Consider the following 24,682-nt stretch of genomic DNA (forward strand, 5'->3'; position numbering starts at 1 on the left):
AGATGTGGCATATGTTCTACACTACTTTAAAAATATGCCTGTGGGAAACTTGAAAAAAATCACAAATCCTGCTTGAATCAAAGACTTGCATAAATTGACTTTCAATTTATTTCTTTGCATGGAAATGTTTATACCTCTCAGCATTTGGACATCAGACAGCTTAAAATCTAATTTTACGTTTTTAATAACACAATGAGAACAGCTGCACCTACAGCATTTTTTGATGTCAGACTATGTTCTATCTGCTTTATATGAGTTACTATTTATTCAATAATCTTCATAGCCAGCCTGTCATATTTAAAACGTATACAAGAAAAATCTTAATTTTTAATTGGCATTACATACACACTGGAAAAATAAAACATTTTGAGAAAAAACAGGTTAAAAACCTCTTTAAAAAACAAACACCTAGAGTCATGTGCAGAACTAGCAAATTATTTTATTTACATAAAAGTGCACACATACTTCATTTGTACACAGAAAATCCTAAGTATATATGTACCCACATATTTTACAATAAATAGTATTTTACTTATGTTTCTAGATGAACATAAAAAGATGCCTCAAAATATTATTCACCAACCACAATATTACAAAAGCACCCAATGAACTCAAAGGAGGAACTTCAAGCATGGACTACCACATACTAAGCCTAGCACAACTTGTACAAAAGACAAAATAAGACACTGCAGATATCACCAGGAAAAGAACAGAATAGAGATGTGAAATGGAGAACAGAGCTGTTGGCTTTCTGAACAGTGTCATAAGAGCATATTTGTTGATTAGGACTTACCTTCCATGAGTCCTCTTTGAGTATTTTACTTGATTGATATTGTACAGATGAGAAGTGAGAAAGAAGTTAACATCTACTGAAGGGAGAGTAACCACACATCTCAAGCCCCAGAAGCCTTCTTCCTTTTGCCTACCCTCATACAATGTCAAGTTACATCATAAAGATGGCTACTCAACTCTTCTAGAAGGTGAGGATACTGAGAGTAAGGTAATTTCCAAAGAAAGCTCGGTGACATGGGCATTGTAGGCGTCAGCTTTTAACATTTAGAAATACTCAAATGTAACTCATTGTTTCCACACAGAATTCTTATTCTCATTCTGATTACCTAAACACACACACACACACACACACACACACACACACACACACACACACACAACTCTAATCTGAGGGGCTACAAATAATGAGCCCATGACTGGAATTTTCTGCCCAGAAATACTTTCTTTTTAATTTTGGAAATGTTCCATAAATGTATATAAAATTGGACTGTCAAAAGAAGGGAATGAAGTCCTAAACCTTAATGTGAATAAAATTTTAAAAAATAATCTTCCAGCACGGAAGTGTTTGAAAACATCTTCATCTTCATTATTGTTGAGCTGATTTAGACCCACATTTGCTTATCTAGTACCCGAATGGTTTGTTACAATGCCACTCAAATGAAAATCATGAAGATAAAGTGCTTCAACTACATTCTACTCAGAACTGCTCAGATGGTAATTTACTGTTTGGTTCTCCCGTGATGCTGTAGCCATAAAAACTGGCACCAATATGAAGAGACAGTAGTTTTAAAAAGGGTTCAACACCAGAAACACAGTCCATCTCTCAAATAGCACCTTTTCAGTTACTTTACTGAACGTACTCTTTTTAAGGAAACCATCCAAAACATTTTAATGGCAGACTCATTTGAAGAGCAATGCTTATCACATGCATAATTTGGTTCCTTCCTTCACACATAGCTACTACTGATGCTTCTTACAGAGAAGCAACATTTCCATAATGTTACCAACTCCCATGAAAATGATGGCATCATGATCAGCTTGACTTTTTAGATAAAGGTACTTATCACCAAAACAAATGCACTTCACATTTGAATGTATATATTTATATTTAATTTAGAAACTGGACAAGGAAGTGTAGTCCACTGCCTGAAATAAAAGAGATCTTTTGCCGTGGTGAGCTGGGCCTGTTTCTTGGGCATTTTAAGTAAATTGATATGAGTATTTCATTTCTATTACTGAGAAAGATTCATCCAGAAGATAAGTATGGCGTCTCACTATGGTAATTGTAGTCAGGACAAACCTTTTGCACAAGTTTATAGTCAACACTGTAAAAGGCAATGTAAATGCAGATGACCTTAAACGGTTTAGAACATAACCAAGACACATGGCTCTGAGTCTGCTCCTGGTAGCAGATCTTGGATGGGTCGAAATTGCACAGAGCGGTCTTCTTTGCCCGATCTGTTTTTTCATACTCAATACGGCAGTTGAAAGATTTGGATTCCTTGGTCTCCAAGGTAGACTGAGGGGATACTTCAAATTCCACTATTTTAGAGGGCGGTACCAAGCTCACGGAAACGTTGCCCAGGCCTGTTGAATTGTGTCGGAAATAAACACTGAACGTTCCATTTCCATGGTCAACAATTTTCCCTGTGATGAGCAGGTTAAGTTTGACAGTTTTAATGTTAGAATGGAAGTCACCCCACCCAAACATTTTCTTAAATTTTCCTGTTTTCACTATTGGCCGTCTTTTAGTTCTTGCCAGTGGCTCCTGAATCTCCGTGATGTTAGCCAGCCAATCCCAAAAATTTTCCATGCTGTCTGAATATGCAGGCTTTGGACCTGGAGGCTGTTTAACAAATAGACGCAGAGGACTGGTAATCCGTGAGTGTACCACATTTCCAACCAATGCTCCTGGAACATCTCTGTCTTCCCAGTCTACACCCTCTGTGGTGTGTATCACTTCTTCACTGTCACAAAAGAGCTGTGAGAAAAAAAGAAAGAAAAATATACTTTGGGACAGGCTTTGAAAATAAGCATAGGTTGATAAGGCAAAGAGAAATGAGATAATTTAGATTCCAGTGATCCATTTACACACAGATATGTTCAACAGAATAATGACAAGAGCATTTAATTCAAGCAGTGTAAAATGGTGAGAACAAATGCTGAAATGGTGAGGTTAAAACAAAATATTACAGCTTTGTTGTTGCTGTGGTTCTCTACATCCTCAGCATTTAATTTGCAGATTGGCTCAAGTAGTATTTTTGGCCCTCATGTGATAAACCATTAAATTTGTGAATATTTGTTCTTTTAGATAGATGAATATATAAATACCAAAAATTTCTACCAAGGAGCTACAAAGCCAATTAAGTATAAAATATTAATAAATCTTTTAAATATATTTGGAAAGGTTATGGCATTACATTATTCAAAGACTTAATACATATAATTTCATAGGTTTCATTAAAATTCCATCTAAAAATCTGTAACAAAAATAATGATTAATATTTCATTTTCTGAGGCAATTTTAGATGGAAAACATAATTATATATTTAGTTGCCTTGCATTAAGAGAAAATAATGTGAAAAGGTATACATTGATTAAGATTCTCTATAGCTTGATACATTTTATTATAATAAAACCACACTCCAATGACAGAATTACTAAGGAAGACCTATATATCTGTTTTGAAAGATCCAAAGTATTTTAGTTCAAACCATAGCCACTGAGACAGCAACTTTATCTATATTTTATTGTTCTTTTTATTGTTTTAGGAGTAGAAGTCCTCATGACTTCCCCAATTCCTTTAGTTATCAATGTGGGTTATGAAGGGCAAGATTACAACATATATGAAACTATTACTTGGAATGAATATTTATGACTGAGTTATAGAGTATGAGAAACAGAGTTCCTGGTGGAAATATAGATAGCCTCTTATCTTCATGGTACAAAACACTATTGTAATGATTCCAGAGAAAACTGTCAGCATGATGAAGAGGAGGAGCAAAGTGAGGCTGGAATCATACACTGCTTCTCCAACCCATTCAAACTTCCAAAGCACTTGGCAAAATTCATTTCAGATTATTTTCAATAAAATTTCAGAAGATAATAGATACAGCACAGACTAAAAATATCACACAACCCAGTCTGAGAATGTGATGTTTCTCAATGGTCACAAAACTTTGGAAGTTTAAGTTCTAGCAGAACCTAGTTAGACATGTCTACCTACATAGTCCCAGAATCACTGTGAGGTATGGATCCAAAGACTCAAAAACAGTGGAGTTTCATCCTTTTTTTTTTCTTCAAAATTTTTACTTGTCACTAAAACTACTATGATTATATTAAAGGTGATTTGATATAACACACATTCTTGCTTTTGTGAGAACTCATCCATTCCACATTTTAGGTGTTTACACATACATAAACTGAGTTGATAACTTCTAGACCCAACATGGCAGGGGTGAAATTATTCCAAAGGAAGATACTTGTGCCACTCCATTTGGCTAAGAAACTGTTTTTTAAAAAATCCCAGATGAATTGGAATTTCCCTAGGAATCTCATGTAAGGAAGAGAAAAGACATTTTATTTATCAACCAATCAGAGCAACACATATTCACAGCATACAGAAAGACATCCACAGCACTTCCCCTTTTCTTTTTTCAAAATGAAACTTTTAACTTTAACATAGTAAAATTATATATAATAGAGCAGTTATCAAGAAAGAATCACAATTACAATATCCAATCCACTTATATTTGACAAATTCAAAGAAAATATTTTATTTATTTTTTATTTGTGAGTCCAAGGTTTCATATCTAACTTATCTCTTATCATAACCAGGGAAAATCATAACTATCTATTCTTCAATTATATCAGTGACCTCAGAAGGATACAATATTACCTAAGTAAACAGGAAGAGCATTGTAAGCAACTTCCAAAAATCTAGACTGACAGAGACAGCTGTCTGCCTGAACAGTCATCCAAAGTTTGGTGTACCAATGTGGGGCTCTCAAATTTCCATAAGACCTAAAAGGTTTTAAAAAGGGCTTCTAAAACACACAATAACAGAGCCCAAAACAGCTTTCTACTTCATCTCTCATGCAGGTCAAGATATAGAGATGCCATGGCATGCGGACTTGAGCTACAGTATGGCAGATTCACAGCATATGGGCTTGAGTGCAGCATGGCAGATTCTTGCCACTGTACACAGTGGCATCCGCAAGCCACGCAGCATGGTGTGTGGTGGATATAGCTTTTGCTAGTACATACAACAAATAAAATAAAGGAAAGAGCCGGGCGGTGGTGGCGCATGCCTTTAATCCCAGCACTCGGGAGGCAGAGCCAGGCGGATCTCTGTGAGTTCGAGGCCAGCCTGGACTACCAAGTGAGTTCCAGGAAAGGCGCAAAACTACACAGAGAAACCCTGTCTCGAAAAACCAAAAAAAAAAAAAAAAAAAAAAAAAAGGAAAGAAAGAAAAGATTTTTGGGCCACATGGTGCTGGATGGAAGCATAGACCCACTGCTTCACAGAGTCAGCAATAAGCATGGTTCCCCCAGAGCTGGCGATAAATGTAGTTCTTCCATGTTGGAAAGCTGAGGTGGGTGGAGCCAGCAGCCAAAGCTGCCACTCCAGTACTTGCCACTGCAGTTTAAAGCAATAGATTCACAATAAAACAGATTCAGATGGAATAAATCTCTAACTGGTTTACAATGTGTATAAAAATATACATAGGCTTGGAAGATAGAAGAAAAGGAATATAGACAGTTATATAAAGAAATAGAAAGCTTTAAAAAATAAAGTCTTTAAAGAGAAAGTAAAAGTAATATAAAAAATAAGGCACGGTAAAGATGAAAATCACACACCAAGTCTGGATTATATTGTCTTTGGGATTTTTAACTCCAGAGAGACATTTGATTGTAAAAGCTGTTGAGTTAAATCAATATATATTTTAAAGGTATCTCAATTTCAAAATTTATGTCTAAGGATATGTTGCTTTGGAAGAGAGACTGCTTTTGTTTCCATAGGAAGCAATAGGCTATGGATTTGTTCCAGATTAAGATGGATCAGATTTGATCCTGAACTTTAACAGATGGTACCTATCAATAAAGATTATAGCTGGTTTTCCCAGGACTTGAACATTATTTCAAACTTTCTCAGGATCTCCTTAAAACTACCATCACCCCTATCAGCAGGAAGTAGCCTAGAGAATTTCATCCACATTCCCCCCTTCCAAAAAAAAATGGATTATGGATGTTTATTTAGGTTGTTGGTTACAAATTGCTATTGGTCATAGTCAATCTCTTTCTAAAAGAAAAGGGGGGATATGATATAGATATACAGGATATAGATATGATAGGGTAAAGAGTAAAAACTTGTTTAAAATGTTTACATTGCTATGATTTTACTTTATTGATACAAATTTAAAGTTAATTTTATTATATTTTATGTACATTTCTACTCTTGTTTAAGGTATTATGTTTGTTCAACTCAAAATTATAATATATGATTAAAATACAGATTAATAATTAGTCATCCATGTTAATCAAACTTATAGTCATGTTAAGTTTTTTAGGTATACATAGTATATTTCAATTAGGTAGGTAATCTTCAAACACTTCAAAGACCTATAGAATATGGCATTTAAAATGTTTTAAAAACTTGGACAATGAGACATGTCTGCTCCTGGCAGCAGCGATTTACTTCAAAGAGGAAGATGGATGTTGAAGATACTCCCTACGGAGTTTATGTTCTACTTGGCTAGACAGCCATTTGGGCAAGAAACTGTTCTTGCCTGGACTTCTGATAAAATGTTATATAAACTGGACATGCAGGACTCATAAGAAAGTGACCACTAAATTTGCCAAAACAAGGCAAAATGGTTCTTCAGTTTCCTGCTTCACAGAGGAGACTGACAGACATTTTACAGGACACAGAGAAAAGTGACTGAGAGACTAGTCCTATGGGCTGAAGATGGATTCCCCAACGTTACAGAGGAACTTTGGATGACTTTCCAGGCAGACAATTCTCTCTGTTGTTTCCAGAATTTTTGAAGTTGCTTACAATACATTTCCTGTTTACTTACATATTATTATATCCTTCTGGGGTCTTTGATGTAGTTGAAGACTAGATAGTTATAATTTCTCTTGGTTATGATAAAAGATAAGTTAGATATGAAACCTTAGACTCATAAATATAGGATAAAGAGAATATTTTCTTTGAATTTGCCAAATACAAATAGACTAGCTATTGTAACTATAATATGTTAAAGTTAAAATCTTCCTTTTTTATTAGACAGAAAAAGGGGAGGTGCTATGGAATATCATTCTATATGCTGTGAATGTGTGTTGCTCTGATTGGCCAGTAGCCAGGCAGGAAGTATAGGCAGGATAAGCAGACAAGGAGAATTCTGGGAAGAGGAAGGCTGAGTCAGGGGTCACTAGCCAGACACAGAGGAAGCAAGATGACAAGGCAGAACTGAGAAAGGGTACCAAGCCATATGGCTAAACATAGATAAGAATCATGGGTTAATTTAAGTGTAAGAACTAGTCAGTAATAAGCCTGATGCAATGGCCCTACAGTTTGTAATTAATATAAGCCTCTGTGTGTTTATTTGGCTCTGAGTGGCTGCTGACCTGGCAGGACACAGGTAAACTTCAAGCTACAGTGTATACCTTTCTTGCTTTTTATTTAAACTTAAACTGTACTGTCACAGTATCCCAAAGAGACTTGGAAGGAGCTGTAGATTTGTTGATTTTTTTTTTCTTCTTACCAGTGTGACCACATTGACTATATGTTGTTTTTCTGTTTTGTTTTTTTCCCACTAATATTTTTCTCTTTAGTCGGTGTGTTTAGGATGGGTGGCTTAGCATGCCTTGTTAGGGCTGCGAGGACTACATTTTTGCACATGGTGAGCAAGTGCTTTAGCACTGAACTATTTCTTTAGGTCTTAGTTCTGATTTATTTTGCTATAGGATTTTTTACAGCTTTATCCAAGTTAGCCTCTGATTCATGAGGCTCCTGCCTCTCTCTGTCCTTTCAAGTGTTATGACTACAGGCATATGCCACCCTATCTGGTTTCACTACTTCTATCCCTGAGGTATTACAGATGACATATTCCCAAGGGAAAGATTTAGAATTTGGGGATCAAACTATATCTGATACTGTAACTATAGCTTTCTGATTTTGAACTCTTGGCTATATTGTACACAAATCAATGGTAATAGCCATGGAGTTTAGTTTTCCAGCTCCAGTGCTGGAGAACTGAAAAATCTGTGTCAAATGACACATCTTGACCCCCAGTGAGACCAAGATCACACAAGTCGATAAGACGCCCACTTTCTCTCCTGCATAATTGGGAATGTTGTTGTCTATTTTTACCTGTGTATTTACTTTGTGAGCTTTGCCTTGTTAAGGAAATAAGTCAGAAACACCTGCTCTTTGCTGAAAATCTGTACATGAACTGCTCCTTTGCTTTCTGAATAGACTTGACTTGGCACAACTTCAAAACTTCTTTTCTCACACCTGTTTGCCATGCTCTCTTCCAGAGGACATATTCCTTTGGATTCCTCTTTTAAGACACCTTTGGTATTTATGTTCTTATTTTTTAAAATAATAGGGATAGAGAGATAGTTCAATGGTTAATAGCACTTGCTGCTATTGCAGAGGACCTAAACTTAGCTGCCAGAACCTATGTAGTGTGTCTCATAGCTGTCATGAACTGCAGCTCCAGGGACTCTAATGCCCTCCTCTGTCCACCTGCACACACATGCATATTCACACACATATACATGAATATAAATAAAATAAAATTTTAAAAGGTTTTATTATTTCATTTTTTCTTTTACTTTTGAGATTGTAATATAATTTTAACATTTCTCCCTCCTCTTTCTTACCTCCAACCCCTCCTTGCTCTCTTTCAAGTTCATGACCCATTTTTTTAATTAATTATTGTTACATGTATACACACAAACACATGAGTACACACAGACACACAACCACAAATCCATAAATTGAACTTTCTCAGTATGTATAGTGTTATTCACTTGTATGTTTTCTGGGCTGACCATATGGTATGGGTCTGGATAACTAATACCAACTGGGGGGGACTATTTCTTTCACTCCCATCATTTCTTACTTTCTCGTAGTTCCTTGAGTGGGAATGAGGCCTTCTGGGCTTTTATTCACCCACTTTACTATGTCTACTATTGTTGTCCTTGTTCAGGACATGTCCAGCTCAGTTTAGGCAGTCATGTTGGTGAGATTTTATGGGTATCGACTCTGACATTACTAGGAGACACAATATCAGAGCAAACTCACTGATCCACTGGCTTTTCCATTATTTCTACCCCACAACTATTACTGAGCCTTCGATGTAGGAGTTGTTTTTCAGAGGTATCCATTGGTCCTGGGCTCCACACTTCTGTACTTTGATTGACTGAGGTTTTCTGTAGTGGTCTCCTTCTTTTGCAAAAAGATAAGGGGTGAGGACTACACTTATTTGTGGGTATAAGAACACATATTTAGAATACAGGTAGGGATTATGCTGTTTTGCTAATGTGGTGGTTATACATTATCCTTCAAGATTCATGACTTCACTAGCCCTGGGTAGTTGGCTACATTTCCAGGACCAGGCATGATTTCATCTTGTTGAGTGGGTCTTGTGGCCAATTAGAAGGCTGTTGGTTATTGCCAAGATCTGTGTGTCACTACTGCAGCCTGAGGGTTATCGTGCTATGCTGGTTTTTGTTATATTCCATGGGCATCAAAGCTGGGTAAGATTGTTGGTTGCCTCTCTCTTTTGGAAGTTTGCATGGCACCTTCTGGTACCAAAAGAGCTAGAGGGAGGAGGCATTTGGGTTAGTTCCAGCTCAGGGACATTTGGGACCTCTGTCTGAAGTGCACTGTGTTTTCAGCCTAGGGGCTTACCTTCTATCTTTGGAGGAGCAGCCAAGGGCTCTAGCAATAGCCTGTAATATTTTGGAAAATTTTTCAACAATCTTGACTAATACTTCAGAAGAGGGTTTCTCATTTCTGATGTAGAGGTTTTTGTTAGATGGCTTCACCTCTTAGGGGGATAACTGTCAGTCCAATTGGAAAATTTCATTTAAACTATATTAAATATCTACCATATTAAACTATTTCATTTTATTTATTTATTTATTTATTTATTTATTTATTTATTTATTTATTCATTTAGTGTGTGTGTGCGTGTGCGTGTGCGTGTGCGTGTGCGTGTGCGTGTGCGTGTGCGTGTGCGTGTGTGTGTGTGTGTGTATTTGGAGGTCAGCAGGCAGCTTGCAGGAGTTGGTTCTTTCTTTCTACCATGTAGTTATTAGGGGACTGAATTCAAGGATTAAATCAGGTTTTGCGGCAAGCATCTTTACCCACTGACCAATCTCACCAGACCCTAAATTTTTATAACCTTCTGCCAACTTATACTTTATTAACAGAACTAAGATACATTTTATTCAAAAGTACTATCGACCACAAGTATGGGAACAACAGTCTCTGCTACCAGAAGTTGTTTGTCTTTTTACCCCTTAAGTGTTTATTGCATGTTTCAGGTTCTCCTGAACTTTTCCTGTGTCTGTTGAATTGGTGCATTGTTCAACCTCACTGTCTTAACGTTCAGTTGCTGTGAAGAGACACCATGACCATGACAACTCTTATAAAGGAAAATGTTTAATTGTAACTGGTTTACAATTCAGAAGTTAGTCCATTATTGTTGTGACAAGAAGCATGACAGCATACAGGCAGAAATGGTACTGGAGAAGGAGCCTAGAATTCCACATCTGGATTGACAGGAAGTAGGGAGAGAAAGAAAGAGAGAGGGGCACTGGGCCTGGCTTGGAATTCTGAAACCCCTGGTCATACACTTCCTCCAACAAGGCAACACCTATGCCAACAAAGAAACACCTCCTAATGGTGGCACTCCCTAGTGACCAAGTGTTGAAATATATGGGGGCCATTCCTATTCTAACCATCATACTCACTAATAAAAGCAAATGGCCATTCACTGATTTTGGTAAGATATATTTTCCAAAAGAAATTTATAAAGATGTAACAGAAATTCATCCAAACATATATGACTCCCTTAAGAAATACAACTGAGGGAACAAAAACAAATTTAAGTCTATCAAAGAAATAAATTAGATGAGATTTTATATAAAGGTTCTTTAACTCTTCAGAAAAGATTTTCCATATGAGATTAAAACACAATTCTATTCCTAAAATAATCATTCTAACAAAGTCTTCTTACAGAAACATACTAAAAGGGCCCTTGATTTTATGGTTGATTTACATAAAATAATATTTAGCCTATAGTACAAACTATAACATTCTCTTCCAGTATTGAAAATCCTGACTAGATGTTTCTTATATAGAAAGTATTTATTTTATATATACATGTACCATTTGTGTATAAAATATCTACTTGTCTATCATCTGTTTATCTATTTCCACAGATGACCATCTCTAATTTGCTCTGGCAATATCATGAGCCAAGTTGACAAAAACTGTGCAATTCAGTTGAGCAGTCTGCACCATGCTGATTTCTGGAGCTAAGTACAAATCTCAATAAGGAGTTCAGTAATGATTTTCTAGTGTAATTAAAAATAGAAATACATTTCTCATCTTTAAATGCTGATGAAACTGCATTCCATTCCAGACTTCCTCCTCCTCTGGTATAACTTGTGCATCTTCCTTTTATTCTAAGTCATCACTATGTGGTGGTGTCATCACTGAGAAAGCACATTTTTATAGGGGACTATAGCAGATCTGCTAGATGGTTGCATGATCTAAGTCTCTAAAGTTCATGCTTACTCTCAGAAGACCTTATGAGTGGAGACAGACTAGATAAACAAGCTACAACTCTGCCCTTGTTGTACACACATAGCCTTGTCCACAGAGAAGCAACATGATATGGTAGAAAAAGAAACCATTTAGTGATCATGGATATTATTTCTCCTTCCATAAGTCTATGACCTGAACCCCAAATTTTCTCATTTATATCTAACATGTTTTTTAGGACAAAGAAAAGAATGATTAGAGACTAATTCATAGCACAAGGCCCTTTAATAACCAATGTTTCTTCCACATCCAAATGCAGAACCTCATGACTCCTTCTGAACACTGTTTCTAAAGAATTATACAAATTCATAAGCCTCCAAAGAACTGACTAATGAGTAATTGAAGACTGTGTTCTGTGCCATATGATAAATTAACAGCTCAGTAGAAATCTGCCTTCTCAACCAAAGAGATCAATCATTTCCTCATACATAGTCTCACTAGCAGTGAATTCACACCTAGATCAGAAATGCTGATAAACTCTCTTCACTGACAAAATGTGTTTATGGATTTTAAAAATCGTTTTTATAAAATTCAGTATGAAAATGTTCATATAAACTAAAACATCACACACCAAAATTAACTGCCCTTAAAGTCTATACAGCTCAATGAACTTCTGTACAATTAAAATAGCTGTCTTGAATTGAAGCTGTGGAACTTCATATTAAATTTTACACTGTTAGTATTTTAATCATTCATCCACCATAAAATGAAAAAAAAAATCATGACACAATTAGAACTTGAAGAACAATTGGCTTCATATCTTCTCCTCTTTGATTCTAGTCCAATGAGTTCTGCAAGAAGACTTGCATCAGAGTAGGAACCTTCAGTACTGAACAGTATCTGTGATAAAATATTCTAGAAGAAGACAGTAGGTTTTTCTTAACTTGGCAAAATTTCCTATCAAAGTAAAGTTGTTATTTGCTAGCTGCAACATGTGGCTGTGTCCCTTTGCTTACTTCTGTACTTCCTGGGGCTCTCATGCCAGTATCAGTATCATCCCTGATTTTTGTTCCATCATCTTAGGACAATAATGCAAAAACACTTCCCTGTAAGCACCAAGTGGAGTTTTATAAAGGGGAAGAAAAAAACAAGTGTTGATCTTTATCTGTTTTAACAGTCTGTGTTTTCAACACATTCACCAAAGCTTAAATAATTTATGTTTTGTTGGATGAATCAATTTCAATAATCACACACATTAGTTAGATACAATGATATCATATTATCCTTTTCTGCTTCTTACAGAGGAATCCAAAGAAGATTAATAAGAGCTCAAACTGTCATCAATTAATTGAAGCAGTTGGAGAGAAGCAGGTAGAGTAATAAGACCATTTCATTTCAGTTCCTTTTGTCATGGTGTTGGAAAGGGTAGCTGACAGGCTCAAGTCATTCATCTTAACAAGCTGAAGTTGAATTTCACTGATAATTAAATGCATTTTTCTTATGGGCAGGAAAACTGCAATGAATTTTATAGCAGCAGATGTGAGAACTGTCACAAATTATAGAAATCATTTATTAACCAAAAGGCATATTTCTCTGAAACATTCTTTAAAAATTTTCAACTATATCTGCTATATATTTTAATAAGTATTTTATTTTCAAATAATTTTAGTTAACACAAAAATTGAATAATATGATGTGTTTCAATGTGCTCTGCTCAATTCCCTCCATTGTTAACTTCTAACAATAAAATGTACTTTTCCTAAGCAGTGATACACTTCATTTTAAGGCCTAGATTTTTTTTTTTATAATTCTTTTACCATTCACTGTGTATTCCAGGATCTCACTCTGTCATTGTGAATTTCTATCCATGTTGTCTCACATAGGATGATTGCTCAGATTTTTGTGGCTTGCCATTGTTGATTATTTTTGGGAATATTGGAGAGATAATTTTTAGAATTCTCCCCAACTTGGTGTGTTTGCTTTTTTTCTATGGTTAGGCTGAACTGATGAGTTTGCAGGAAGAACTTGAACATTAGTACTACTTTCATCCGTTTAATTAAAGAGTCTGTGCTAGCAAAATTACTTAACTGCTGTTAATGTTGATATCCTGTTTAAGTAGAGAAAATCCTTAAGAAAAATGTTTTCATTTAGAATTATCATAAAGCTTGGATCTCTAAAACAAACCATTAGAGCCCTTTAAACCCAATGATTCAAACATGCATTTTCTGACTTAACAGGAAAACATTAGCTGTTTACATGTTCTGTTTAATAAAATAAGAAGTCTAGAAAAATTTACAAGTGACCCCAAACATATTGTTTTGACAGAATTAAGTTCATTTACTTTTGTTCATCCCCGAGATCACCAAGAATGCTTACAGCACTCCCATGCTAGCTTTTAAGTCACTGGATGAATGAGAACGGTAGAGTGTGCTGATGGAGCCTGTATATTGTAAGAAGGAATATGTTGACATAACCATTTGTAGCTGAATATACACATCAAAATAATTATGCTGAGTCAAGAATGAATAGAGGAGCCTGACAGAAATGAGCTCAGTCAGATGGTAAGATCAAAACACAGAAGAACAGGACAGAAACAGGAAATCATGTCACTGTTCTAACACCTTCTACAAAACTTGTTCTCCCTTTGTGCCTTTTGCTTAGCAGAAAAAAAGGTAACAACTCAAAAAAATCATAGCTCTTTAAAGAGATGAAGGGGCTTATGCAATGGACAGTGAATTCTGATGAGACAAATCTATCTGTAGGTACTCTGGCTAAGTAGGTGGAGGGTGCAGTTCAGAGGCATGAGGAAAACTCAAATCCCCTTCATATAAGTTTCATATAAGCACCTGTCACTTTGTAACCATATTCAACATAATTTCCATATGTATTATTCCAGGTACCTGTAATTGTGCTCTTGGCTCTGGAAGTTTAACACTGAAAAGGACAAACAGTACTTGGGTTCTAGGAAAAGTTACATTAATTTTCTGGCCTTTCACAAGCATGAAAGGGTGCTATGCTGAACTCCTCAGTTGCAATTCAGTGCTGAGGAGATGACCACTGTAGGCCTTACCAGTGTAGCTTTTACAAGACTGGGGACAGAACATTGAAAGAAACAGCCATCCCAACCAAAGAACAGGGGCAGTAAGGTAGAAAGGACTGAGCAGAGCTGTGCAATTAATATCAATTTTTATTCAGATAAAGAAATTCAAGATGTTCCAGTTGATAGTTGAAAGTGAATGAAGTAGTGACTAGACAAACAAATCTGTTTGGGTATTTTATATTCCTCTGCCACTAAATAGAAATTCTGTCTTGATTGGCTTCTAGTTACTAATGAGAATATGATAACATTATAGATAGTTAAATTTCCTTGTGAGAAGCTAATATTGTGACGTTTCACGCTACCATATGCATGGCCTGATGCTCAGTGTGTTCTGACTTCCTGGCTTTCAACTGCAGTTCTAGAAGAAATGACCTTATCAGGGTTCGTCTTTCCCCTTCACACCACCAAAGAGCTAGGAAGAGTTTGTAATATATTTTCCCAGGTTCAGAAACAGACAGACTTTGGCCACAATTAGCATAATCATCTTTCAAAGTTCCATATAGGTTTGATAGTTTAGAGTTACTTGCTAATGTAACTTGTTCCAGATAAATAATAATATTCCAAGTTTATCATTGTGCTTATAAGAGTCTTAGAAGTCTGCTAATAGTTAACAAAACTTAGTAATATCCTTGATTGTCATTGGACAAACTAGTGTCCATATCTAAGAAGAAACAGAATAATCTAACTGTCCCTACAGTTAGACTATCAAAGAGGCACTTATACTACAAAAGTTTCTCTTTTAAAATTTTTATTTAAGCCGGGCGGTGGTGGCGCATGCCTTTAATCCCAGCACTCAGGAGGCAGAGCCAGGCGGATCTCTGTGAGTTCGAGGCCAGCCTGGGCTACCAAGTGAGCTCCAGGAAAGGCGCAAAGCTACGCAGAGAAACCCTGTCTCGAAAAACCAAAAAAAAAAAAATTTTTTAATTTAATTTGCCATTATTGGGAGGAAGAGAATGCCACGATGCTCATGGTGAGGTCTGGGCAATTTTGTGGGATTGGTTCTCTTCTTCCACCTTTATATGATACCAGGAATCAAACTCAAGTTGACAGGCTCATGAAATATGTTCCCTAACCCACCACCATTGTGCTTGCCCCAAGGTTTCGGGTTTCTGTATTTGCATCGAACAATTATATTTACAGTTTATACTAGCTTACTTGAAAATACGTGCAGCAACACACACAGCACACAATATGTTGCATAGATTATCTGCCATTAAAAGGAAAGTCTTATGGCTTATTATAATATACAGCACACCAATAATTTGTATTCCTTATCCATAAAAGAAGAAAATCTTGACTCTCAAGAAAAAACAGTAATAAACTGTATGTTTCCATGTATGTAGCAAACTAGGTATGCTAACTTTTTTTTTTAAAAGAAGGGCTCTAGCATATGCTACAACAGATAAATTAACAAGATCTTAACAAATGATTTTTAGAGGACACTCCAGAAGCACTTATTCTTTTTCTTTCAATGTGACAACCACTGCTAAGTACAAGGTGGGGAGGATAACTGGTTTGCTTGATGGATTTGTTTACTTTTATAAAAGTATAATGATTGAATCTATAAAGCTGGCAACTAATTATTTCATTTGGGTGTGCTTGTTTAATCCAAGAACTCTAAACTGGCCACTGTTATATAACGTGAAGGTAGCTCACAGATCATTTTAAAGCTGAAAAATAGAACTAATAATGGAATGGGTTCTGCAGCTTTGTTTTTGTTGTTTGTTTGTATATAGCTGATAATTGGATTGCTTTAATAATCCCGTTCTGTTCCCTGAAGTTAAAACAAAATGACAGCTTGCTTAGCAGAAACACACACACACACACACAGAGAGAGAGAGAGAGAGAGAGAGAGAGAGAGAGAGAGAGAGAGAGAGAGAGAGAGAGAGAGAGAGAGAGCTGATTGGCTTTTAAAATACATCTTGAAAAGCACTTTCTCTGAGGAGAGAATTTTCCTGAATATTGTCCATACAGTTATGTGCCTATTGGGTACATGTAGTGTTTTATTGATGACAAGCACTACAGCTTGCTTGAGAGCCATAATTCTGGTGCTCCATTACAAAGCGATCACAGCAGATTAAGGAAAAAAAAAGTGAAATGAAGAATAACACAATCAAATACCTGTCAATATGTTAATTGCATATATTAATATTTCATGGCATTGTTTCAAAATTCATTTTGCATTTGAAAACAAATGGTTGCTTGGGAAAAGAAAGCTAAACAGTAGCCATCTTTTCTGCTGAGAGTCACAAGTTTGTTTTATCTTTAGAAAACTTTTAATACTCTTCACAATTTTCTAAATTGATGCAGGAACTAACAGGAAATACAGATATGAAGACAGAAATCTCATCAGTAAGAGCCAAAAAGTTCAATTGCAATGTCTGGCAGTAGTTTTATTGCTAAGGTTAAATATGGCAACTCTTATTTTATCTATATGACAGTCATCACTGGCAGAAATATCACCCTCATAAAAAATCTATACAAATAACTGTGTACACAGTGGGTCACTTTGGATTGGGTGTCCACCAGAGACTGTCACAACTGTGGAGATGACATTTAAGCTCACATGAGGAAGATTATGTGGGTCTCATTGGTGTGACAGGAGTATTATAAGCAGAGGGAAAGTGTGTGGGGAGGAGGACTGATGGCCAGACAAAGCTCAGTGAATTCTAATGGCTGGATAAGAATAGTGCAAGGGCAGAGGCAATATAGAAACGGCATCCAGGGATGGAGCCAAGTGGACATTAGGCTGAGTGTGTTACTTGTTGGCTGTATTTAATAAATGTGTGTTGAGTTTTTATGAGACAAAACTTTATCATGGTCTCACCAGCTAACACGCAAGTCACCCTTTTCCTGGAAATGCATTGGCCACAGTGGCCAGATTATTAGGTAGGTGATTTTTACTCTCCTTCCTTTTCTTCAATTCCAATCCCCGAGTCTTATCTCCAGTATGGTACAGACTGCTTACTGCATCCTCTCCTTCACTTCTGCACCCACTCTGAGGAAACTATGCATATCTTCTCCTATAGCCTTCCTTCCTTGCACCATCCTTCAGTTTCAACCTCCAATACCCTAAGCACTCTTCATTTGGAAACCTGCTGTCAGGTAGGTGATCTTCACTCTCTTTCCAGTCCTCCAATTCCAATTCTCCAGTCTCATCCCCATCTTTGTAGAAGACCACTTGAAGCAGCCTATTTCCCTCTCTTCCTCCATTCCTTACGGACTACACAGATCATCATGGTATGGTGGTATTTTATTTGTACTGAAATGTGATTTTCATTGTATGTTAATAAATAAAGTTGCCTGGGGGTCAGAGCTGTTAGAGCCATAGCAAGAGCATGGTGGTGGTGGCACATGCCTTTAATCCCAGCACTTGGTAGAAGAGCTAGGTAGATCTCTGTGTGTTCAGGGATACAGCCAGCATTGGAGACATATGCCTTTAAGACCTGGAGGGCTGTACTTACAGGCAGTGACGAGGCAGTCACGTGTTTGGGTTTACAACCAATGAGAAGGCAGAACAGAAAGACTATTTAAAGACAGACACACAGGAAGTAGCTCTCTTTCGGGGAGGTAGGAGCACCACAGGAGGTAAGATTTTAGCTCTGACCTCTCGGCTTTCTCTTTTACATTGGTTCTGTGTTTCTTTTTTTAATAAGACGGTTGTTTAAATCTACATCATGGCAGACCCAGATTTCTTTCCTCCAGTGGACCCTCTCAGCATCTCCCTGTCTTCTAGTCCATCCTCATTCCTGCATGTCAGCTCCAATACCTTGAAACAAGTTCTTCCCTGAAACCTAGTGGCCACAACTGATAGAGACTGACAGTTCCCAACCAGGCAACCCACAGCCACAACCAAAGATACAGAGAGAGCAACAGAAACCAAGGAAACCAGAAACCCACTCAACAAAGACAAGACCATATTTCAATACCTAAAATTACAATCATCCCAAACCCAGATGCCTAGACATCAGGCACAATCAATTACAGCCAGGACAATATGTCTCTACTAGAGCCCAGTAACTCTACTACAGTAGACCCCGACAAGACAATATAGATGAAACACAAGATAAGGACTTCAAAATAGCTATTGTGAATGTGCTCATGAACCCTAAAGAAGATACGAATAAATCCATTAATGCAATCTATGAAATAACAAGTAAACAGTACAATGAAATGAAGAAAACTATTCAAGACATAGAAATAGAAATGGAATCACTCAAAAATAATAACACTAACTGAGATAGAACTGGAAATGAAAAATTCAGGAACTAGCAGAGTACAAGAGATAGAAGACTCTCAGGCATTGAAGACAAGATAGAAAAAATGGACACCCTGGTCAAAGAAAATGTTAAATCTAAAAACATCAAGGCACAAAACATGCAGGAAATCTGGGATACTATGAAAAAAAAATCTAAGAATAATAGAAATAGAGGAAGGAGAAGAAACCCAGGTCAAAGGCACAGAAAATATGTTTACCAAAGGCACAGATCTATGAGTACAGCAGAGTGTTGTTAGGATTCATTTTATTGCTATATCCCTTTTGCAGAACAGTAAGGTTTGGTTTTCTCCTAGATCCTTGATCTGTGTCTTGCTCAGCAATCATCACAGAAGCTTCCTCCAGCAGTAGAAGGGAATAAATACAGAGACCTACAGCTGAACAATGTGCAGAGTTCAGAGATCTTGGAACACTAGTCATAAATTGGGTATCTCCATTGATTCCCTGATTCTATTAGGGAACCCTGCAGAAGAGAAGATGGAAAGAGTATGAGGTAACTAGAGGGGATGGAGGACGCCAAGGAAACAAGGCCTTCTAAACACAGCAGGATGGATGCACAGATGAATTCATAGAAACTGTGGCAACATGAACAGAGCTTGCATAGGTTTGGGCCTGATTGGGGAGGAAATCTCAGTGCTGAGAGTGGAAGTGGACACAAGCTGCCATCCCTAACCCCGAAGCTATCTCCAACTGATAACTGTCTGCAAAGGAAAAAATTAGTTTTCTCTGACAGAGTCTCACTGGGTATATAAACGACTCTTAAAAAGGCAGGACCCATGCACAGCACTAGATGCTTAACACAAAATGAACTCAACGGCATTTTTTGATGTTTTTTTGACCCTTAATGCTTTATTGGAGATATTTTTTTCTTTCTTTAACCTTATAGGTTTTATGCACGCACATGTGTGCCCCCTGCCACATACATTAGTTTCTGGTTTTCTGTGTGTGTCAATACATTACAAGTTCTAAAAGACCAGGATAGTCAACCTAGACTAGTATATCCAGAAAAACTTCAATTACAGTTGAAAGAAAAACTTTCCAAGATATAAAAAAAAGCAAAAAAAAAAAAAGTATATACAAACTAAATTTTAGAAAAGACAAAATATAATATTTTAGACTGGAGAGAGAAATATGCACAGCAAAGAGGTCCTAAATAGAAATGCAAGGCCATAATAACTACACATAACTACACACAAAATACCATTAAGAACACAAGATAGTGAGTGCAACCAACACACACCCTTCAATAGTAACTTTAAATATCAATAGTCTCAATTTTCTAAGCAAAAGCCACAAGCTAGCTGAACCAATCACAAAACAAAGTCTATGTATCTGTTATCTATATGAAATACAGATTTAAACCGAGCTTAGGGGTGCACGCCTTTAATCACAGCAGTCAGGAGGCAGAGGCCGAGGATAGCCTCGTCTACCAAGTGAGTTCCAGGAGAGCCAGAGCTACATAGTGAGACTCTGTCTGGATAAAAACCAATGAATAAATAAGTAAGTAAGTAATAAAGTAAATAAATAAATAAATGAATGAATAAATGAATGAATAAATTAATAAATAAATAAATTGAAATATGTCACTACCTTAGAATAAAAGGACTGACAAAAGTCCTCAAACCTAATGGGACTGTGAAGCAAAGAGTCATTGCTATCATAATACTTGACAAAATAGACTTCAAACTAAAACTAACCAGAATAGATAAAGGATACTTCATTCTAATCAAGGGAACAACTAATCAAGAACACATTACTATTCTAATTAAATCTGCAGCAAACTCTGACACACCCAATTTCATAATACATGTATTACTGGACTTAAATACATAGATTAACATCCAGCCATTAATGTTAGGTTATTTCAATACTCCACTTTCTTCAGCAAACAGGTGACCTGTACAAAAATAGATAAATGTCAGAATTAAGTGATATCATACATCAAAAGGACCTAACTGGTATCTACAGAATATTCTACACAAACACCAAAGAATATATATTCTACTCAGCAGCACGTGGCAGATCCTCTACAATAGACCACATCATGGGACACAAGACACATATTTAAAAGTTCAGAAAGTCTAAAACAACTCTCTGTAAATGAAACTTAAAATTGACAACAAATGCATCTCTATCCTACACATAAACAGATTAAACATCTCATTACTAAATGACGAATGGGTCAAAGAAAAAAAAAAAGAATTCCAAAATCTCCTGCAACTAAATGGAAAAGTAAACAAGCCAATTAATAATTTAGCAGATATAAATAGTTTTCTACTTTGCGGGCAATGTAAGTTTTTTTTGTTTTTTGTTTTTTGTTTTTTTACATTTCTGAAAAAAAAAACACCTCTTTTTGCAGAAGTTTTCTGGAAGGTAGTTTACATTGTGTCTTTAAAAATCTTCATTCTAGGTCATGAAATAATTAATTGCACTTCTAAAGTGTTATTTTTAGAAAAATTTCTACCCCACCACCTGTAACTGATACATGTGTAGTGTTATTCACACTATGTTAACAGACTCTAAACTGCTGTCTATCAGAGAGTCTTCTAGAATCTGGTGAAATTGAAAAGATTAACTTTACGGCTAGAGTGTAAACAATTATGCATTTTACAAACTTAGATATATGCTGCTTAGCACAATACCAGACTATGACTCTTAACCGATGTTTCTTATAATGAAGTGGAAATGAAAAAGTATTGAAAATACATATAAGAATACTTGCATGTGAATAAACACACAGTATAAAAATAAAAGAAAACACAAGGTACTCTAAGTTAATCAAGGAATATATATAAATTTCAACCACTTAAATACAAAGGACTGCAACACATGCAGACTCTTTTTGCAGTTGTCAAAGACAGTATAGGTCCATGGACTGCTGAGAAATCTTCTCTTTTCTTTTTTGTTTTGGTTTTTGGGGACAGGGTTTCTCTGTGTAGCCTTGGCTGACCTTGAACTTGATCTGTAGACCAAGCTGGCCTTGAACTCAGAGAGATCTGCCTGCATCTGCTGCCCGAGTCCTAGGATTAAATTAATGCACCACATCTCACAGTTCTGCTGAGAAGTCTCAATGAGCAATGGTGCTTACCTCTAAGCCTGATAACCCGAGTTCTATCCCAGGTACCCGTATGGTGAAAGGACAGAACTTAATGTCCCGACTTGACCACTTGCAAGCTGTTCTTGAACCTTCAGACAGCAGTGTGATACCTGAGTATACATGTGTGCACATTCACACACACACACAGCCTTACAAATAGAATGGATCAGGGAGAAGCCAGAATACTAGGACTTGAAGACAAAGTAGAGGAATTGGGCTAGTTAAGTAAAGGATGTAAAAAAATATTTTATTTTATGTGTGTGAATGTTTTGTGTGAATATATGTAAATGCACCACATGCATCCCTGGTGCCTTAAAAAAACATATTTAAACTTGGTTCATCATTTCATAATCAAGCATGCCTGTGCTATCTCCACAATCTAAACCCCTGGTCCATTCACATAAGCTCCTGCACTGGCCTTTCCTGGTTAGCATTGCAGATCTAAGCCTGACTGCACCATTTCCATTCTCCCAGGCCTAACTCCAGACTTTAAACTTACAAAGTAGCCTTGCCTGGTAAATTCATTCAGAGCCTAGCCCACCTCTGCTATGCCCACACTTACAGACTCAGCTCATCTTCACACTTCTAGATGCAGCCCCTGCATCAGCTCAGACCAGGTCATGGCATAAAAACACAACAATATGAAAGGCCAATTAGTGGGTCCCCCTTCAAACCCACTAGTCCTATAAAAAGGCTCTCCAATAAGAATTACCTATATGAACTTCAGAACACAGGATTTTAATAATTTTCAATAATTGGATTAAATAATGCATTGAGTTTACAAATACAGTTTGATGCATTTGAAGATGATAACAATAAACACTGTCGGATGGATGGCCCAGAAAACACAAACATGTGACTAAATGAAATGACAGAGATGTGAAGTCTGGTTTCAGTAAGAAGATCGAAATAGTGAGGACTTAAGCAGAAATGAAGAGGAAATAAGAAACTCAACTCAATGGGAAAACTCAGGGCTTTAAAAATGGAATGGAGAAACTAGAATGCTAGGATTTGAAGATAAAATAGAGGAATTGGGATGGTTAGGCAAAAAATATAAAAAATAGGTATTTTTTTATTTTATGTGTGAATGTTTGGCTTGCATGCATGTAAATACCTGGTGCTTCTGGAGGTCAGAATAAAGAATCAGATCCCCTGATCCTGGACGTAGGGATTTTTGAGAGCCATCATGTAAATGTTGAAAACCAAACCCTTGTCCTCTAAAAGAGCAACAAATGCTCTTAGCCAGTGAGCCACACAATATGAAAACACACACACACACACACACACACACACACACACACACACACACACTAAAGGAACATGAAGAAACAATGGGACATCATGAAAAACAAGAATTTTAAATTATAGGCATAGTATGAACCATAACAATGACCAGTATAGCATAATAACCCTAACAGCATAGCAGTGGCACACATACCTTGGCAGTAACCAATAGTTCTCTGATTGGACTTAAGACCAGCTCAACAAGAATAAAATCATGCCTGGTACTATAAACCTAGCCAACTCCTAATAAAGTCATGTGTTGATGACTGGGCTGATCCAGGGCTATCCCTGAGGCCTGGCGTATGGAAAAGGAACATAGTTCCTTCTCAAAATCAGAAATATGCTTGGCAGAAACAATAATAGCCTGGTGCTAGGGCCTTGGGAACTTTTCCCTGAGATCCAGATGTAGGGAGAAGAAACACATCTCTTTCTCTAAAACCAGGAATATGCTTGGCAGAGTTGGTAATGGCCTCAGACCAGGGCCTTGAGGGAGCTGTGGCTTTAGGTCCTGAGACTCCAACATTTCCCACTGTACAGGCTATGATTATCCCAAGGCTGCAGTGTGATTGGTTTCTAATGTTCTTGAGCTATCCTGTGTCCCCTCATGCAATATTGTTGGATTAGTGTTCTGCTAAATTCATCTTATAGTATGATAGTTTCTGTTTACTTTGTAGATGTCTCCCATTTTGTTCTATTTCCTCCTTGGAAATAGTATATAAAATTCTGTACTTCTTAATAAGCTTGCTTGGCATAAGACATGGCTTATGCACAACCTCCTGATCCCAGATTTTATCTTCTCTATCTTCTATCTTCTTTTTCTCATTCCATGGCACCCCCAACTCAGGACTCTATCACTGAAGAACAACCTGTTGGTCCAGGTCAGTCATGGAGACACACATACAAGTAACATTATATAGACTGAACAGATTACATTTAGAATGTATATATTATACTTTGTCAGTATATATATGCATATATATATATATATATTGTATATGTATATGCATGCAATAACCAGTAGTGAAAAAAGTGGCCACTGATTTGAAAAAGAGCAAGGAGATATACATGGGGGTGATCTGCAGGGAGGGAAGAAAAGGGCAAAATGATGCAATTATAATCTCAAAAACTAAAGAAAACAGTTTCAAAAATAAAAATAAATAAATGAAAGACATAGGAGAAGGAAGGACTCCCAGGTCAATGACATAAATAAGAACTAGAAGAGGATCATAGAAAACTTCCATGAATTAAGGAAAGACACACCAAACAGACACAAGGACACAGAGTATGAAATAGGTGGTACCAGAACAGAAAGTCCCCATAGCATATTATAGACAAAAGTAAATATAC

The 24,682-nt window shown here is 36.6% G+C and overlaps 1 protein-coding gene across 1 annotated transcript in view; it reads right to left on the bottom strand.

Moving 5' to 3' along the window:
- Positions 1 to 420: 420 nt before the first annotated feature.
- Nxph2 (neurexophilin 2) overlaps positions 421 to 24,682 on the bottom strand; it is a 112,486-nt gene continuing 88,224 nt past the window's right edge. Inside the window, exon 2 of the mRNA XM_015999582.3 lies at positions 421 to 2,773. Within this exon, the coding sequence (XP_015855068.1) occupies positions 2,039 to 2,773 (735 nt within the window). The 3' untranslated portion in view covers positions 421 to 2,038. The remainder of the gene's footprint in view (positions 2,774 to 24,682) is intronic.

This window comes from Peromyscus maniculatus, chromosome 4, assembly GCF_049852395.1.
Source record: "Peromyscus maniculatus bairdii isolate BWxNUB_F1_BW_parent chromosome 4, HU_Pman_BW_mat_3.1, whole genome shotgun sequence".
NCBI classification, from domain to species: Eukaryota; Metazoa; Chordata; class Mammalia; order Rodentia; family Cricetidae; genus Peromyscus; species Peromyscus maniculatus.